General features: G+C 41.2%; 2 protein-coding genes across 6 annotated transcripts in view; one reads left to right on the forward strand and one right to left on the reverse strand.

Annotated features, from left to right (window-relative positions):
- Positions 1 to 3,516, forward strand: part of NAA35 (N-alpha-acetyltransferase 35, NatC auxiliary subunit) — a 53,947-nt gene extending 50,431 nt beyond the window's left edge. For all 5 annotated transcript variants that reach the window (XM_054727730.1, XM_054727731.1, XM_054727729.1 and 2 more), the window contains 2 exons: positions 2,203 to 2,283; positions 3,127 to 3,516. In XM_054727730.1, the coding sequence (XP_054583705.1) occupies positions 2,203 to 2,283; positions 3,127 to 3,186 (141 nt within the window). In that variant the 3' untranslated portion in view covers positions 3,187 to 3,516. The remainder of the gene's footprint in view (positions 1 to 2,202; positions 2,284 to 3,126) is intronic.
- A 4,280-nt stretch (positions 3,517 to 7,796) lies between these two features.
- GOLM1 (golgi membrane protein 1) overlaps positions 7,797 to 20,238 on the reverse strand; it is a 41,623-nt gene continuing 29,181 nt past the window's right edge. Inside the window, exons 6-10 of the mRNA XM_008142015.3 lie at positions 17,362 to 17,491; positions 13,045 to 13,204; positions 12,069 to 12,338; positions 10,789 to 10,902; positions 7,797 to 8,047 (exon numbers count right to left, since the gene is read on the reverse strand). Coding sequence (XP_008140237.2) covers positions 8,004 to 8,047; positions 10,789 to 10,902; positions 12,069 to 12,338; positions 13,045 to 13,204; positions 17,362 to 17,491 — 718 coding nt within the window. The 3' untranslated portion in view covers positions 7,797 to 8,003. The remainder of the gene's footprint in view (positions 8,048 to 10,788; positions 10,903 to 12,068; positions 12,339 to 13,044; positions 13,205 to 17,361; positions 17,492 to 20,238) is intronic.

Genomic DNA, 20,238 nt, shown 5'->3' on the forward strand with positions numbered 1-20,238 from the left:
ACAGGAAAACCACCTTATCCCCTTGACCATATAAAATAAAGACTATTGTTTTTGGTGACTTTATTTTAAAATACCATTTTACAAAGCTTGTACATATTAAGTTTCAGGTTTTCATAATTTTCACAATTTGCTGTATACCTACTTTTATTGAAATGCATTTATTCTGTAAATGTATCATACACCATGTGGGGGGAGTATATCTTGGTACAACCTCCATGGAAGGGTAGCTCAACAGTTCTGCTTCTTAGGGTTTTTCTACAGATAAATGTGCTCACGTGGATAGTAAGGGAAGTGACCAGTATACAAGAGTATTCATCACAGCAGGATTCCTAATAGCAAGAAAATGCAGAAAGTAGTGTTCTTCAACCGGGGACTGTAAAATAACTAAAGACACGTCATACAATGAAATACTAGGCAACTTTTGAAAGAACAAGGAAGACCTTTATATACTGTAATGGGGCATTCTTTAGAATACAGTAAGTTTAAAAGGCAAGGTAGTAAACTATATAGTATGTTGCCATTTCAGTCAAAAGGGGCAAGTATTCTATAACATATTTCTGGAAAGATAATAGAAATTAGAATAACTGTGTGCTTTTTGAGAGGAGGGCGTGTCAGGGAACAGGGATGGGAAGGAGACAACCTTTTTTTATCACATACTAGTATATCCATGTAATAAAAAAAGGAGGGAAGTATAAAAATTAGAGGAAGGTACCTATAAAAAAACAGCGTATTTCTTTTACTAGTAGTGAAGTTCACTTATTCAAGTATTTCCTTAGTGTCTCCTATGCCTCCAGCACTGTGGTAGATTCCAGCAGTGAAAAAAGGACAAAAATCCCAGCCCTCCTCAGTGTTGAGGAGAGTGGTGGGTTGCAGACAGTAAGTAAATAAATGAAAAGACAAGTAAAATAGTATATTAGATCATAAGTATTATAAAGAAAAAATCAGGCTGGGAATGGGATAGTGACTGCTACAGGAGATAGGAGCAAGAGGGGGTGAGGCATTTTTTAATAAGGTGACCTTTGAGCAAATCCTGGAAGGTGAAGAAGCAAATCATGTGGCCAGGTAGGCATGGAGCCTTCTAGGCGGTGGGATCCACATGTGTAAAGATGTGATGAGGCAGGAGTGTGCCTCGAGTATTTGAAGAACAGCCAGGACTGATGTAAGGGGCAAAAAAGCGGTGAGTTGTTAGAGGGTTTCAAGCAGAGGAGTGGCCAGATCTGTGTTCAAAGGATCATTGTGGTCACTTTGCTGAAAGTGTGGCCAGCAGAAGCAGGGGAGCCAGGTCGTAGGCCACAGCAGTATCCCGGGTGAGTTGGTGGTGACAGTGGAGGTGATCAGAAGTGATCGCATTCTGTATGTATTTTAAGGTCAAGCCTGCAGAGTTGGTTGATGGATTGGATATGGAGTCAAGGATGACTCTGGGGTTTTTGGCCTGAACACCTGGATGGATGGAGTCACTTGGGGAAGATGCAGGTGGAGCAGGGGAGGGAGGCAGAGCTGGGATGTTGAGCTGTTTTGGACACCCCACCTAAATGGAGCTGTCATCAGGGCAGGTGGATGTGTGATCTGGAGCTGAGGAGGAGTGTTTCTTAACGTTATGGTGAAGTGTGTTTCTTGAGAGGTCAGCAAGATGATGACAGAACTTGTCCCTTCAAGTTGCACATCCCATCGGTATTCATGTGTTGGAGTGAAGCTTTTTAGACAGTGATAGAAATAACAGTTAACACTTACAGGATACTTACTACCTGTGAGGCCTGGTTCTCAGGTCATAATATATACGAACTCATTTAATCTTTACAACAGATCCTGTTGATAGGGAAAATTATTACCCCCTTTTTAACAGGTGAAGAAACTGAGGAAGAGAGGTTAGAGAACTTGCCAGAGATTTCATAGCTAGTAAGTGGCAAAGCTAGAATTTGTAAGCAGACAGCCTAACTTGAGGCCATGGCCCCCTCCATGGTGCTGTCTTTGCAGCTCAATGTTCTTTTATTTTCATAAAAGCAAGCTACGGTAGCCCCTTAATGTTTTCAAAATTGACTAAAATAGGGTTCTGTGTTACTAAAAGAAATCTATTTTTAAATTACGTATGTTTAATAAAATATCAACACTTAGATGTGCAAAGTTCCTATTAGTATCTATACTATTAAGACATTTTGATTGTAAGTTTTATGTTTTGATAGCTTAATGTTGCTCATTGTTTAGGTCAATAGAATTTTAAAGGTTGCCAAACCCAATTTTGTGGTTATGAAGTTACTGGCAGGAGGACACAAAAAGGAATCAAAGGTAAGTTAAGTACATTGTGGGGAAAATAAATGGTCCTAAATTATTATAGAACTTCACTTTTTTCAATAAGATGTTTCATTCCAAAAAAATTAAGCACTCAAAAATCATCCTAAAAGAGGATCAGAAGCAGAAAATAGAAAATAAACTAGAGCTTGCCCTTTTGACTTGAAACATAGGTTCTGTTAACTTAAAATTTCAAAAGTCTGCCTGCCTTTCATTCCCTTCCTTCCCACTCTGCAAATTACTGAATGACTTGGGGTAAAAAAAGAAAATGTGTATACATACATATATGGAAGAGGTATTTAAAAAGTCATCTGTCTTTAGAAAAGTGGATGCTTCAATAATAAGATATTTTTAATGGTTCAGGAGATGGATGCTTCCTTGGTAATATTTTATCAGTGCTATGTAAATATTCAACACAGAGGTTCTGCATCTCGTTGGAAGCCAACCGCTGAGGCATTGTGGTGGCATCTGCCCATTATATTGTCTGCTATTTGTTTACTCCCATTGTTTTTCTATCTCCTTTCCTGCCTGGCTTTACCAGTGACTAATTTAATTGCTCCATACTATCGGTGACCCTGGAACTAAAAAATTTGCTGACCCATGACTTTTTCCTGTAATTTAAGTCCATTTTCCTTTAACTATTCTCAAAAGATAGATGGTCAGCCTGTTTTCTAGTGATCTTCATAAACCCAGGTTAGTTCCTTAGTTTTTTGCTACTTAATCAGCTTTTTAAAAATCTCTTGTACTGCCTTGTCTTTAAAAATACTCTAAAATAAAAATAATCTTTGTTAATTGTCTGAATATTTGTTAGATACATTGACTTTCTGATTTTCTTTACAGGTTCCTCCTGAATTTGATTTCTCTGCTCACAAATATTTTCCCGTTGTGAAACTGGTTTGAGACTGATAGGTGATCATAAAGGGGTAAAATCTACTTTCAGATTCTACTTTTTAGGACCCACCCATCAGTCTTACCATATAACATGAAGTGACATGGATTTCTTGGATAACAACCCATTATGAGGAATTCTTTTAATTTGACAGCCTTATATGATGTGAATGAAAACTGCTGTTTTAAAGTGGTTTATTATGTCCGTGGATGAAACTAATCTTGTTGAATGCATTGATGAACATTATATGGTTTTATTACAGATTTAATCATAAATCATTTTTTATAAATGATTGAGTGAAAATAGTGTTTGTAAAGGTTAATAAATATGACCAAAATGTATTACTGGAGATAAAACAATAGTACTTTGTTGGTACATGTGGAGAGCTGAAGGTGTTTACTGTTTAACATTTGAGTAATTCAAGCAAATTATCTAAAACATGTTTCAAATCAAGGGATTTAGGCGAAATACATTTTGAAAGGGGCCTAGTCTAAGCTATGTAGGGAGGCTCTTATATGGGCATTATGATTCCATGTCATGACAAATTATATACCTGTAAGAATGTAGATGTTTTTTAAAATGTCCTTAACTATTACTTTGCTACTTTTAAAAGATTAACATTTAGACCAAGCCCCTTAAAAGTACTTAGCACTTTTAGTTGTAATTTAAATAGTTCTATCTTCCCAACTGTAGTATAGTGACAATCTTTCTAGAACCTGCTCATTCAATTAATGGAATGTGGAATTTTTAAATGTGGCATTGAGCTATTCTGGGGTAAAGTGAGTAGAGAAGGTAAAAAAGGTCACTAGGGCAGTAGGTTGACTGTTTTTTCTTTAGTAAAAGAAACACTGATGGTGGGAACAAAGGATGGCTGCAAGTGCAGAGGAATTTGGAGTAGCAAGTTGGAATCTGGTCCTTGCGCTTAACAGTTTGCTTCAGCTGATAAAAGTTGGTTCATTTGTCAGGTATTTACAGATCAATCCAAGCACACAAGTTGGTATATCAAATACCTCCAAATCCTAAGGAGAGTAGGGAATCAGAACTGATTGCTTTTGCTTATAAGGAACCATAAAATAATGAGGAGCCATAAAATAGAACTTGAGATGACTAAATATTTTTGTCATCCTACAGCTGCCCAAAGAGTTTTAGAATTGATTTTGAAGAGATGAAATGACCTGAGATACTGAACCAGTCCACCTATGCATTCATTTACATTGTAAGATTATAAGGTTTTTTTTCCTTAAGTCCTCTGCTAATAATGCCTTCCATTTAAAAAGAGAATTTATCTGCTTTTGGAGGATCATGTAAAGTTATTACACAACTCTGAAACCTTCTGTCTACAATTCAAACATTAAGCCAAGCTTAAAGGAAGGTGTTGTACTTTGTTTTGATCACAGATATGTCACCTGATGAGTTCTAGAATAATTTTTTAATGAGCCTCTCTCAAAAAACCAAAGCAAGATTGTCCTTTTCAGGAAAAAAAAAAAAAAAACTGTAGGCTGCTGATTGAAGTCACAGGACTACTTTTTTAAAGGGTACAAAAATGTTAAATGTCGATAATGCAGCAGCTTTTTTGGAGTGTGAGTGAAAATGTTGAGGTGACTATTTAAATGCGAACTTAAAAGAGTCTGGATAAAAGCGGATGTGGCACATCACCCTGGAGATTCCATCACTGTTGTTCTCTACAGTTTTCAGAGACAATAAGAAGCAAGCTACTAACACAAAGACTCCAGCTTACCTCTTACAGCCAAATGGGTTTTCATCTTAATTCCCATGTGTTTAACATTCATACAAAAAGGCATCTACTCATTTAAATGTTTCTAAAAGGCAAATTTCAGTTAATATGAAAAGTAGGTTATCTATCTAGGACATCTCTGATCAATTGCAATCATTTATTTAGACTTAACAGTAAAATATTTACGAAGCACCCAGCATAGTACTAGACTCTCTAGGGGAATAAATTATATTGGCGACTTATGTTCAATGTCACTCAATTCAGGAGTAAGAATAGAAAATAAGCATTTGTCTCAATTGGTTAGGGCCTTGGTTTGTAAAACTCATTATCTGAAGTGTATAGTTTAAAGATGATAATATCGAAAGTCAGTTAACTCTTCCCAGAGATGCACACCAGTAAGAGTAAAGCCGTTCAGTTGTGTGTTTTAAGTGCATGGGAAGAAACGTATTTTAGAATAATCCTTCAGTGTACACATGATCAGAATTTTACAAACCAGTTTTTAAGGAACAATGGCTTAGTACACTTTAAGAAAGCGTTGCTCTCTGAGCTGAGAAATAGCATACAAATACACAAACATTTAAATACACAATCAAAATAAACTTTTCCCAACTTTCAGGCACTAATGAACATATTCAATATCTAAGCTAATATGTGCAAAAAGGAAGTTAATATAACCCAGTTAATAGAACCTCTGCCATTAAAAATTTTTCTAAAATTCATTTCAAAGACAAGTATTAGAATAACTATTATTTGTAATTAATAATCTTTTAGGCTAAAACATACTGGTAGTAAAACTAACCTCCAGGACCATGAATTCACAATTCTCTTCACCATGCCAGGTTCTATGAATGGATAACCAGCGATTACCAATTAAAACAATCAAGCTAATTATCTAGTTATTTAATGACAACATACTGACTTAACAGGGAGTGAGAGGTTTATTTCTCAAGTTTCATCACACAAAAGCACACACTAGGTGTGTGCTGTGATTAGATTCCTCGGGAAATATAAATCTAATCCAAGGTTGCTTAGAATCCACCTGCAGTCTGATCTGCAGGAGAAAAGATAAAACGACTCATCTCTCCTGCCCACACACCATTTGAGAATAGAGAGGACAGGTGTGAATTAGTTTATGCCGATTACAGATTGGAATAGCTGATTTAATTTGGACCACAGCAGAAGACCAAGGCTAGGATATCTACTTGATGCTTATTAACACAGGTGTGTGTTTTATTTTTTTAACAGCCATAATACCTCTAAATGGTGCCGTGGGCTAGGTGCTTGTGATCCCACAGGAAGCCAGTGGTAATAAAGCAGACTGCCTGGAGAAACCACACAGGGCACACCCCCTAGAGGAATGGCCTTGATGCCTCTGTAAATGAAGATGAAATCACCACCACGGGTTACTTTTCATTTATGTTGACATCTCATCTCCACAACTTAAAAGCTGGCTCTTTAGCGATCAAATAGGGGATGAAGGGAAAACTGGAAGTTTTAAAAGCTGGACTAACAGTATTTCATTTCTCAGCAACTCTGTGCACACTAACTAAACAGGAGATGAATTATTTGCGAAATCAAGCCTAAGACTAAGGGAGTGGGACAGGACTTAGACAAAATCTTATAGAGCTACTTTTATACTCTCATGTGCCTTTTCTGTGTGGGAAAGTTCAGTCTTAGCAATTAGGTAAAAGGGAATTATACATGAAGAGCATCCAAGTTGTAGAGCTGTTAGAAGGCAAAGCAGGTGCTGCCTCAGTGACTGCCAGGGGCACAGCAAGTCCCCCTGGCGTGAGGCCAGGTTATGCTCCAACTCCTCTGGGCCAGTTTCCTTTCACAGCGAGGGAGTCCCACCAGATGACCCGAGGAGACTGCATCTCATCCTGTAGCTCCAAATATATTTTAGTGAGCGCACCACCCACTTGGCCATTAGAGAGCCTCATTGAAAGCCATTGGTGTGGTTCTGCCAGTTATTCACAAGTGGCAAAAGCCTATTTTCTTGAAATATTAAGGACCAACTAAAACCAAAACTATCACTATTATCAATGTAAATTATGATTAGTCATTTTCAAATGAACATTAACTTGATTTTTAAATCAGTTTTGATAGGCATTTACCACAGCTAAATATGTAAACTATGACACAATGCCATTTCTCTCCCTTTTCTAATATTTCCCAACTTATAACAGTATACTGTTCAACACCAACTTTCTCTTTTCCTCCAGCAAAGTAGGCAGTTTGTCCACAACAAACCCTCCCCATGGTACTGTGTCGCCCTCGGGCACCCGGGTCACCTCTGCTCTGGCCCCTGTTGTGTCAAGTCTAATCCACTTGTAGCTTTTTTTGGTGATGCCCACTCATTACAGAAGATGCTGCTTTGCCTACACACATTAGCAAAGTAAGTACAGATCACAAGTTTTCACATTAGAAGCCACTTAACATTAACGACAAAGGCTATTATACAAGTGGTCGTTAAAAATTCTCCCCCAAACACGCTGGTGTTTAAAAGAGTTTACAATGCTGTCAGTAGTGTTAGCGTTACAGTCAGTGCTCCAGGCCTCTGAGTGTCAGAACCAGGAATGAGCACAGTAGAGCAGAAACCCGTAAATTCTGGTGCTGACCAGGGAGAACAGGAATGACGGGCTGGTGCCCTCACTTGACACCGCATTTGGAGAAGAGAATAACTCCAGGAGGAACCAAGAAGAGGTGTGTGTGTGTGTGTTTTACGTGCAGCAGGCCTCTCCTTCACATCAGAAGATGGACTCTTCCTGTGGATTTTATTTTAAACACAGGTACATCCCAGGATGATAAGTGCCACTGTCCCTATCCTGGAGAACTTGTGTTCTATTTTTGGTGTTGATCTTCTCATGAAATACCTATTAGCCAACACATGTTAACATCTTTAATACAGATGCTTCAAAAGTAACCCCCACTGACATACTAAAATTCCACAATAATCATCTTTAAGTGTGTATGTTACTTAGTAAATTTCACAGTATTCAATCCCTCGCGAATATTTTGTAGTTATCGCTCTTCAGTCCTGACATGAAATTAAGTGATTCCAGTTTGATTGTGGGTTTCCTCTTTTCATGCTGATCAAGTAAATTTATCATCTCTTTTCTGATTTTCTGCATTAAGAACTAAAAAGGAAAAAAACACATAATACTATAAGTATTAAATGTTTTGAGAAACCAGCCCGGCAGGTCCCATTGACATAAATATTTTAGAAACTGTAATAAAGACTATCTCCCATGGCAACACTGCAATGGGGAATTGCATTCTAAGGACAAGATAGCAAACGAGACCACTTGTTTGGCCAACAGGTACCATTACAACGTCTCAAACATCTGAAAATGCCATATTTGAAATAGTGAAATAATGTCCCATGTCCTATAAAATGGATAATAAAAATGTACTCTCAGGAAAACTTTGATGCTGTCACAATCCTCATGAACACCTCTTAGTGCACCTGCAACAGGAAGCACATGCCTCCTGAGAGCCCTGGCAGCTTTGGTCAGCTCTCGCTACTCCAAAGCTCTTCCCTTACAGAGTGGGAATGGACGGTGTCTTCCATCATCCTTACTCTGTCCTTGGAACACACAGACATCAAAAGACGTGTCACCAATAAGACCGAAGACCCATGCCTGATTTACAACTATTACACACAGATGGCTGACTTAGAATAACCCCAGTGAATTAATAAAGGCACTGAGCATCAACTGTTGCTTGTATCACAAAAAGAGTCTCACCAGACATCACCTTCCTCCTGGTGAAAGAACGTAACACTGTCATCTTACCAAAGGCTTGACCAGAACCTGAGTCTTATCAGGTCTCTGGTTTGCAGGAGGTAGAAAGAAGAACATAGTAAACTGCACTACCAGACTGCGGAAAACTCCAAGTCAACTGGCTCTGGCTCTTTAACAGACTACAAAGAAAAAGGAAGGGAGCCCTGGGGACTTACTGGTTAAAGAACATACTAAATTTAGGAAAATAGGCAAGACTAAACTATGGTGTCGAGGGATGCCCACTTGGGCGATAAACCCATGGAGAAATGTAAGAAAATGCCTACTAGATCTGTCAGGAGAGGGGTTGCTACTACAGGGAGGGAAGGTGCTGGGCCTGGGGCAGGGCACAGGGAGGGGCTTCTAGAGGGCGGGCCACATTCTATTTCGTGAGTGGGCGTGGAGGGTGGTTACAAGGTGTTCATCTTCTAAAAACTTCGCTTTGTGTGGTTTTTCTGAATCTGTTTTACTTCCTCACAGGAAAATTTTGTAAGCATACTAAATGAAAACGTACATTCCTTCCAACTCCCAGAGGCAATAAAAGATACAAAAACTGTAGAAACTTGTGCATGGCAAAATCAAGACAAACTGGGAGAAGGTATCTGCAACTTCACAGATAAGGAGCAATGTGCCCAGCACACAAAGACTCTTAAAAACAGAATTAAAACACCAAGCATCTGAAAAAATAAAAATTTTAAAAGGAAATCGTAAGTTCATAATGATAATAAAACAAATCAATGTGTGTGTGTGTGTATGTGTGTGTGTGTGTATGAGTGTGTTGGAGTAGGGAGGTCCCTAAAGAATGGCAGCTAGTCCTGGCTGGGTGGCTCAGGTGGTTGGAGCATCATCCTGTACACAATAAGGTTCAATTCCCAGTCAGGACACATACCTAGGTTGTGGTTTCGATCCCCAGCTGGAGCACGTGGAGGAGGCAACCAATTGATATTTCTCTCTGACATCAATGTTTCTCTCCATTCCTCTCTAAATCAATTTTTAAAAATTAAAAAAAAAAGCCGAAACCGGTTTGGCTCAGTGGATAGAGTATCGGCCTGCGGACTGAGGGGTCCCGGGTTCGATTCCGGTCAAGGGCATGTACCTTGGTTGTGGGGATCGATGTTTCTGGCTCTCTATCCCTCCCCCTTCCTCTCTGAAAAATCAATAAAATATATTTTTAAAAAATTTTAAAAAAAATTTAAAAAAAAAAAAAAAAAAGCATGGCAGCTAATATCTGTGAAGGTGACAGGATCAGAAAAGTCACCATTAGACAATGGGTTCCAATGGATGGTAAAGCCAAACCATTGCAAAGGACCCCTGCCCCCACGAGGATGGAATGTGCAATATGATGGAAGTGATTAACAGTGCCTTATGATATGTATGAAAGTTGTTAAGAGCATGGATCCTAAGTATTCTCATCACAAGGAAAAAAAATACACTTTGTATCCCTAATGAGACGATGGATGTGAATTCAACTTACTGTAGTAATCATTCCACGATATACATAAGTCAACTCATTATGCTGTACAATCTAAACACACAGTGTTGTATGTCAATTCTATCTCAAAAATGGAAAAAGGCATCCCAGATGACAAATTAGTTATATGGAAAATGGACTTTGGCAAGGGAGAGACCTGGAGCGCACTGACTTCACCAAGCTGCCAGCCTGCCATCCGTGCCTCCTGGTATGGAGCAAGAGGAACACACGGCAGCTGCAAAAACGCCCAACCTGAATCCAATCACAGCAAAACAGACACACCCAGACCGATCCATCCCACTGGCCTGGACTCACCAAAAATTCAAAATCATAACACCACAAAACGCCACTATAAAAAGCTGCCTGGAAGCACTGTGCATTGTAACAGGGCCTTTTGATAGGTGCTATAATCAGCGGTGACCTGGCCATTTTGTTGGGAAATCCCTGAATGTCGCTGAAGACCCACCCTCCGGCTGACTCCCAAAGCCTGAAGCCCCATGAACACGCTCCTCAGCCCTGCACCTCCCTCCTGGCCCCTAATTCGAAGACTTCTGAAGAAGGTCTTCAGCTTACAGAGTAGAGCATTACATCTGCGCCTAGAACGAGGCAACCCCACCACAGTCATTACCATTTACGTTCCTGTCATTCCCTGCAAGGGCTGCCTGCTTGTCTGTTTCAGATTCTGCCTCATTTTCATCCATGTTGTAGTCATCATCTCCTCCCACTTTTTGCTCGTTTCTCCCTGTAACGTTAACACAGACAACACATAAAACATAAACTCCATCATTTATCTTGGTGCCAGAGACACAACAGAGCCCAGACACTGGGTTCTTCCAACCATGGTTTCACCGACAGATCTTTTTGCCACATCTCAGAACTGACAGGGACTCGTGTATTTGCTGCCAGTACACATACCGTGTAAGAGTTCTCTATTCACGTATTCCACTTTGACTCTGAGTCTATATAATATGGGGAACTAACTAGCTAGCTAAACCCAAATCCCAGTTTTTTAAAGAGACAATCAACTGGAGGTTGTTTCCACTGTTTTTGGAAATAACAGGTTTCTAATTAACTAGAGGCCCGATGCACGAAATTCATGCAAGGCACTCAGCCCTCGCAGCCCTGGCTTCATCCGGAAGGTCGTTCGGCGATCTGGTCTAATTAGCATAGTATGCTTTTATTATGATAGATAATGGCATCTCCTTAAGAAGGAAACGGAGTGGCTGCTGTGAGCCAAAGGATAAAATTTCCCATCAGACCTACAGAATTCCATCATTCATCACTACATCCATCCCTGGAAAGAACAGCAACCGGAAAGGAAGATCAGGACAAAATGCATTTCACAGACATAGTCACAGGGTTTAACCTACACGTAGCATATATGTATGTAGATAAATCAATTTTTTTTAAGCACACCTGGAAAAGTCAGCTCTATTTGTATTTCTCTGCACTCACTGCCTGACGTGGACATGAAGCACAAGCCAGTGCCCTGTCGCTTCATTCCACAAAGTGGATCATCACCATGCACCTGGAAGGAGGTGCATCCTCATGCCCTGCAGTAGCGTGCCCCTGGAGGCTGTTACACGTGACCAGCTGCTCAATGGTCTGACAGCTAGTAAACAGCCACCGACCGAATCAGCCCCCTGAGTTTTATTGCTTCAATTCTTGAACTGAGAACTTGTGAGGACACATTCTTCAGAAAGGTCTCCCACCTGAAAAGTCCCCTCACTCCCTGTGAATATTATTTCTGAAAATTCCAGGTGCCAGGGAGTGTACTGCTCATCCTTCCTGCCTCCTACTTGATAATGGATACTGAATAAACGAACCACCAGATCATGGGCTGCCGTCGGTAAACTTCAGGGGGACCCTTCCCATGCCAGCGGGCAGCCCACAGAGCCTCTCACCCACCTTCCTCGTCAGCATCCTGCTCCTCCTCCTGCCCATCCCGGACCACAAGCTGGTCCCGCTCAGGCTCCTCCACCTCCTGATTTTCCAGGCTCATCAGCAGGGTGGCTGGCACCTGTGGGGTTTGGCCGAGGTCTCCAGCATCTCCCATGCCTCTTTCGCCCGCATGTCTGTCTGCTTCCACAGCCCGCTTGTGGTCTGGCTCCTGTGGCAGCGCCTGGCTGTCCCTCCGAAGCGCCTCCTCGCTGATGACCTGGATGTCATTGGTTTCCTCTGTGCACAGAACAATGTGAGCTGGAAGCCCCCTGGCATTTAACTTCATTACAACAAAAACCCTCATACCACTCAATTCCCAGAGCCCTCCCAAGGACTGTGGATGGGGGAGCTGAGGATGGGGTGGGCAGCTGGGTAATTTGCTTAGTGACCTCAGCAGAAGGCTCCAGTCCTGTCAGAACTGGGGCCTGCAGTTCATCTTCAGAACCATGACCTGCAGTTCATCTTCAGAACCATGATCAAGGGGGAAGTAGTTCAGAAAAAAAAAAAACCTGGACTAAGTTATCTTGTTTACAGTGACAACCTACAAATGGGGGAAGGTGCACTGCTGGGATTATCTGACCACTGTATGCTGGAGACAAGAACTTGGGAGCCACTGGCAGGTGCCTAGGACTCAGCTACCACCCTGTGATCCCCAGCCCCACCCTGTCCTGAATAAAGGCACAGCCTAGACCTTTGTACACAGAACACAGAGCAGGCACTTACTTTACAGGGATGAGACCAGCAAGATCAAGAAGCACCAGATCCAGGCGCCCAGAGACACCTGCCACCTGCAGCCCCATTATCGAGCTCGCTGACGCCTCCAGCAGCACACTCTGCCCTCCGAGTGTTTGTTCGGAGTGCAGGGCTTGAACTCCACCGTCTTTTATTTGAATGGGGCTCTGGCGGGAGTTTAAACATGTAACTACTACCAAGCTTCACTTACCTTTCTCACCCTCCCTCCTCAAATCCAAAGCCGCCTCAGAACTGGGGACTGGCGTCAGGGGCTCGCCGTTACTGGGCATATTCCCTTCCGTTTGTGGCACCTCTGCCGGGGGCAGGCCTGCTTCCTGCACCCTTGGCTGAGGCTCGCTGGGAGCTCGGAGCTGAAACAGGAGCACAGAACAGCCACGGCAGGGCTCCGTCACTAGAAACCTCAGAACAACCCTGAGCGATGCGATGGGTCATCGCGTCCTTCTAACAAAGGAGAACACGGAGACCCTGAGAAATGCCGCCATCTACCCCGATCGTGCCCTTTCACCCGGCATAAATCAGAATATCTGAGGCTGAGTCAAGATCTCCCCAAAAGTACTTTCAATAATGGATGGAAAAATAAAATGATGGATGGACAAGTGGGCAGAAGATCAATAAGGAAAAGGAAACTAGACAGAACAGACATTAATAGAACCCTCAACCCAACCAGAACAAAATAAACATTCTTCTCAAGTGTACACTGAATATTCACCGGGACAGACATATGCTAGGCCACAAAACAAGCCACAACCAATCTAAAATGACTGAAATCATGCAAACTATGTTTTCCAACCATAGTGGAATGAAATTATCATAGCAGAATGAAATTTGAGAAATTCACAAATAACCAATGGGTCAAAGAAATCACAAGCCAAATGAGAAAGTATTGAGAAAAACTAAAACAAAAAAACAACACAACATACCAAACTTATGGGAGGCAGCTAAAGCAGTGCTTAGAAGGAAATTTATGGGCCTACATTAAGAAAAAGAAAGATCTCAAAAATCAGTAACATAATCTTTCACGGTAAAGATAATGGTGCAACAGGAGCAAACTGAACCTACTCAAGGAAAGACATCGTAAGGATTAGAGAAGGAATTCATGAAATAAGAAATAGAAAAATAGAGAATAATCAATCAAATCAAGTTAGTTCTTGAAAATATGAAAAAAACTGACAAACCTCTAGCCAGATTAACTGAGCGAAAAAAGAGAGTAGACTCAAATTACTAAAATAAAAAAAGAAAGGGTATAACAATACCAACCATACACAAATAAAAAGTATTATTTATAAGGGAATACTATGAAGAATTGTTTGTCAACAAGATTGATAACTTAGATGAAATAGACACATTCCTAGAAAGACAAACTACCAAAACTGACTCAAGAAGTAGAAAATCTGAGTAGAGTTATAACAAGAGATTGAATTAGTAACTTAAAAATTACACCCCTTTAACTCTCCCCACCCCCAAAAAAATCCCAGGCCTAAAATGGCTTCATTAGTAAATTCTACCAAACATTTAAAGAAGAATCAATACCAAATCTTCACAAACTCTTCAAAAAAAAGAGAAGAGGAAGGAATACCTACCCCCCAAGTCATTTTATAGCCAGTATTACCCTGATACCAAAGCCAGTCAAAGGCATTACAAAAAAATAAAACTATAGACCAATATCCCTTATATAGGCAACAAAATATTAGCAAGTCATATTCAACAACAAATAAAAGAATTATATACCATGGCCAAGGGATTTATCTTGAGAATGCAAAGTTAGTTTAACATTTAAAACTCAATTAACGAGTTAACTGCCATGCATCCAAAACGGAAACCATCCCCACATGCCACGATATTTTAAATTCAATTTTTTAAAAAAATCAATTTGCAATGAATATTATAAAAATAAATATATTACTCACAATTTGGGTTTCTTGAATACTTTCAGTTGAAAATTCTCACGAAAAATGATTTTAAAGTTGGTCTCTAGGTGCTTATGGCAGGCAAATAGTGAATGTAGCCCTGGCCAGTGTTGCTCAGTGGTTAGAGCATCAGCCTGTGCACCAAAGGGTCTCAGGTTCGATTCCCAGTCAAGGGTACATACCTGGGTTGCAGGCTTGATCCCCTGCCCGTGCAGGAGGCAACCAATCAATGTGTTTCTCTCACATCAATCAATGTTTCTCTCTTTCCCCCTTCTTCCTTCCCTTCCACTCTCTCTAAAAATCATTGGGAAAAATATCCTCAAGTTAGAAGATCAATATAAAAATGAACTGTATTTCTGTATACTAGCAAAAGATCATTTAAAAGTGAAATTAAGAAAATAATTCCATTTATAATAGCATCAAAAAATACTTAGAAATAAATTTAACAAAAAAAGTGCAGGACTTCTGAAAACCATAAAACACTGTTGAAAGAGATTTCTAAAGGACTTAAATACGTGGAAAGACATCCCTCAAATATGTTAAGACATCTGATTGGAAGACTTAATGCTGCTAAGGGGGCAATACACCCCAAACTGATCTACAGATTCAATGTAATCTCTCAAAATCCCACATGGCTTTGTTAAAGAAACTGACAAACTGATCCTAAAATTCAGAGTGAAAGTCAATGGATACAGACTAGCCAAAGTAATCCTGAAAAAGAACAAAATGGGAGGTTACTATAAAGCTACAGTAACCAAGACTATGTGTGAGGTACTGACAGGATAGACAATGGAATAAAAGTGAGAGTCTAGAAGTAAACCCTCGTGTTTATAGCAAACTGATTTTTGACAAGGGTGCCAAGTCAATGCAGTGGGGGAAGAATAGGATTATTTTTCTCAGTAAGTGGTGCTGAGACAACTGGATAGACAGTCAATGCAAAGACTGGAGTTGGATCCCTACCCACACAACAGCTACAAAGATTAAATTCACTCAAGATGGAGCATAGGACTAAATGTAAGAACAAAATGTGAAGAACTATAAAACTCTCAGAAGAAAATACAGGAGTAAAAGGAGATATATGTACTTAATTGTTTAAACAATAAAAAATATGTAAAGAAAATACAGGAGTAAATCTTCATGACCTTGGGTTAGGCAAAGTATTTTTAGTTATGACATCAAAAGAATAAGCAACACAAGAAATATATAAACATGACTTCATCAAAAGTAAAACCTTTTTGCTTCAATGAACACCAATAAGTAAAAATTCAGAGAGAAAAAATATTTTCAAATCATGTCCAATAGCTGTATATATGTATGAATTCATTACAAACTCTTACAACTCAATAAAAAATAACTTTTAAAAATGACAAAGGAGCTAATAAACATTTCCTCTGAAGAAGATATACAAATGGCCAATAAGCACATGAAAAGATGCTCAACTATCATTAGTTATTAGGAAAGAAAATCACATTAAGAAAACACTCCACACCCACTAGATTGGCTGTAATGGAAAAGGTAGGTAATAACAAGAGTTGACAAGAATGTGGAGAAACTGGGACCCTCATAAACTGCTGGTGAGAATGTAAAATGATACGATCACTTTCCAAAAATAGTTTGGCAGTTTCTCGAGACATTAATTTACAAAGACCCAGCAATTCCACTCCCCAGTCGGTATATACCTAAGAGAAATGAAAACTTATGCCCATATAAAAATACGTACATGAATGTTCATAGCCACATTATTCATAATAGCCAAAAAACTGGAAATACCCAAATAACTATCAACGGACAAATGAATAAAGTGGTATGTCATATAATGGAATATTATTCAGCCATAAAAAGAAATAAAGCTACAACATGGATGAACCTTGACTGCATTATGCTAGGTGACAGAAGTCAGACACAAAAGGCCACATAATGATTTCATTGATATGAAATGTCCAGATCAGGCAACTCTACAGACAAAAAATGGGTTGGTGGTTATCTAGGGCTCTGGGGGTTTGGGGTAAGTGGGGGGTGAGCTAATGAGTATGGGGTTCCTTTGGTCATGAAAACGTTCTAAAATTGACAGTGATGATGGTTTCACAACTTTGTGAATATACTAAAAACCAAAAAACTGCAAATACTTTATGGGTGAATTGTATGGTATGTAAATGATATCTCAATAAAGCTGCTAGATTTTAAAACAAAAACGAAGAACTCCCAGAAGCAATTTCATGGGATGTGCTTGACACAGGAGACAGCCTGGACGCATGGGCTCTGATCGGCTCCACCGCTGACCAGGTAAGTGTGACCTGGGCCATCGCACTTAACCATCACCATGGGCCTCAGCACCCTCAGAACATGGAAACAGCAGCAACTCCCTCCCAAGGTGGCTGTGAGCTTCACATGAAGTCATCCCGGCAGAGCCCGGAGCACAGGGCCTGGGCCTGGAGGCCAGCCTACTCAGCACCCCAGGACCAGGCCGTGTGTCTCAGGGAAGCAAACCCCCTGGGGAGAGCAGAGAACAGAGCAAACCTGACGGCAGACAAGGGAACGAAATGCCCGGAGAGGGGTAGGAAAACCTTCTGGAAACCCTTGGCAGCGAAATCCAGAATTACCTGCTGGCTTGGTTCCTTGTGTTCACTCAGGTCTCTGGAAGCCACAGCTTCATTCCCCTTTTTGGTGACTTCTTCTATCTGCTCCTCACACTGCTCCTTCACCTCTTTCATCTGATTGATGCACTGGCTCCTTTGGGGACAGAAGGAAAGGACAAACACCCACAGGGTGTCTATATGCCAAGTGTGTCCCTGCAGTGACTGAAATCCACAGGAGACACTTTTTCCTGCCCCAGGCACTTCATCTAAAGACAATACGTAAGGCAGGACAATGTGTGCTTTCATCAAATGACAAGAAAACTGTAGTCGATTGAAACTTTCTAAGAATATGTCACCTTGTTCTAGAACAGGTAAACTTTACTGGTTAGGAAAAAAACAATTTTTAAAACATAATCTGTGGCCTGGCCGGCAAGGCTCAGTGGTTGAGCTTTGACCTGTGAATCAGGAAGCCACGGTTCAATTCCCTGTCAGGGCTCATGCCTGGGTTTCGGTTCGACATCCTGTAGGGCGTGTGCAGGAGGCAGCTGATCAATGATTCTCATCATTGATATTTCTATCCTTCTCTCCCTCTCCCTTCCTCTCTGAAATCAATGAAAATATATTTTTTAAAAATAACAGTAATGTATGTATTGGTTAGTTAATTGTGACAAATACACCACACTAATGTAAAGTGTCAACAATAGGGGACACTGGGTATGGGATATACGGGAACTCTCTGTACTATCTCAGCAATAAGTCTAAAATTCAAAATGTATATTAAAAAATGGAAATAATTGAACTGAACTGGAGGATACCCAGTTGGTGTGAGAGAACTGCTGATGGAGAATCTAATTCGGCCCGAGCTCCCATTTAGCAGAGACACTTTGAGGTATCACTTCAGCTTTGTACCTGGAACTCAAGTGTCTGTTATAAAGTAATTGAGAGAATTAGCCACTTGTACAAATGAGGAAGCTAAGAGGTGAGCTGACTGACACCACCCAGGGCTGCAGAGAGGAGAGAGAGAGACAAGGCTGAAATCAGGCCAGACTGCGGTTTCCTGACTGCAATGCTCCCACTACCACACGGCTGCCTCTTCCGAGTCACACCCATTTCAGAGCCAGGGGTAAGTGCACTTGACCTCTTAACTCTTGTACTGTACTGGTCAGTTCACAGGACTTACTGGATCTCAACCACACACACAGAGGGACATCAGGTACGTTAGAAATAATGAAAGACAGAGATCCTAACCTGGCACAGCTTACAGATCAAGAGAAGACTTGGAGAAAATTCGCTTGTATAAAATTCTCACACACGCGAGCCGCGGGTGGTAGACCAGTGCCCCGTAGCTTAGCACAGCGAACAAGAAGGAAGACCTCTGTATACGGAAAGAACTAGATGTGTCCAATTCATTGTGATCTAACAACTTCACAGCAGCTCAGGATTAGCAAAGGAGCAGGTGCAGGGCCATAGCTGGACCCTGAAACCTACAAAAAAGGAACTACTGTTTTCGCCGGCTCTCAGCCCTGCCAAACTCAAGTACAAAGAAAAGAGCCTGTGTGTGTCAGCCATGCGGATTAAGGTCAGCTTTCCACATTCCCGCTCAACCGCAACAAGAGGAGCCACCGCAGAACGAAGCTCACGTGCGGGTCCTAGAGATCGGGACAGTGTTACTTCCTGGAGGCCGCAGGCTGGCTGCTTCTTACACCTTCAGGGTGACTGTTCAGGCATTAACTGGAGCTCAAATGTAGAGACACACAAGACCGGGCCCCAGAGATCGCCCTAACTGGTGCAACTGATGGTCGGAGGACTACGAACAGAATGTGCTCAGTACAGGGATCTATCAAGGCAGATGATCTGATTATCCAGGGTGCTGACATCACAGTGTTACTGCTTACATTCCACCAGCCTGCTTCCTCGTGGCATGGAGAGGAGATGGCAGGCAGCTCATCTCATTCACCAACTCTAGGGGCTCTTGGGAGGGGATGCAAGGCTGTGATTGCATCAAGCACAGTGATCGCCTAGTGATGTCTGCCTCAGGGGAGGAGTAAGAAGTGGGGATGTACGCTCACTCCGAAATTTGAAGAAAGAGCACAAACTTGTTTATCAGGAAACCTGGCCTTTCCGTCAGCTTCTGCATTCTCAGCATTGCCTTCTGTAAAATGTTGAGGCCAGAGAGGGTGTTTTAATGGACGATGGGCACATTTATAAGTGGATATATACACAAAGTTGTGCATTGAATTTGTGGGACCTTGATGCACAATGCTGTGTACATGTCCATTCATAAATTGGCTAACAAGGTGTTCCTACCCTTTTTTTTAAAAAATATATTTTATTGATTTCTTACAGAGAGGAAGGGAGAGGGATAGAGAGTTAGAAACATCGATGAGAGAGAAACATCGACCAGCTGCCTCCTGCACGCCCCCCACTGGGGATGTGCCCGCAACCAAGGTACATGCCCTTGACCGGAATCGAACCTGGGACCTCTCAGTCCGCAGGCCGACGCTCTAGCCACTGAGCCAAACCGGTTTTGGCGGTGTTCCTACCTTTTATCAGACAATCACAAAGGGTCTCTAATTCAAAGACAGGTAAGAGCAGGGGTCCTCACACTTTTTAAACAGGGGGCCAGTTCACTGTCCCTCAGACCGTTGGAGGGCCGGACTATAGTTTAAAAAAAACTATGAACAAATTCCTATGCACACTGCACATATCTTATTTTGAAGTAAAAACACAAAACGGCAAAAACACCCGCATGTGGCCGGCGGGCCGTAGTTTGAGGACGCCTGGGTAAGAGCAACTAACTCTTTCCAGCTTTCAACATTCCATAAGCATCATCCCTGGGAATCCTCTTGTATCTGGCTCAGGGCTTTGGACACAACTAATGACACAGATGTGCTCAGCCAG

The sequence above is a fragment of the Eptesicus fuscus genome, chromosome 15, assembly GCF_027574615.1.
Source record: "Eptesicus fuscus isolate TK198812 chromosome 15, DD_ASM_mEF_20220401, whole genome shotgun sequence".
NCBI lineage: Eukaryota > Metazoa > Chordata > Mammalia > Chiroptera > Vespertilionidae > Eptesicus > Eptesicus fuscus.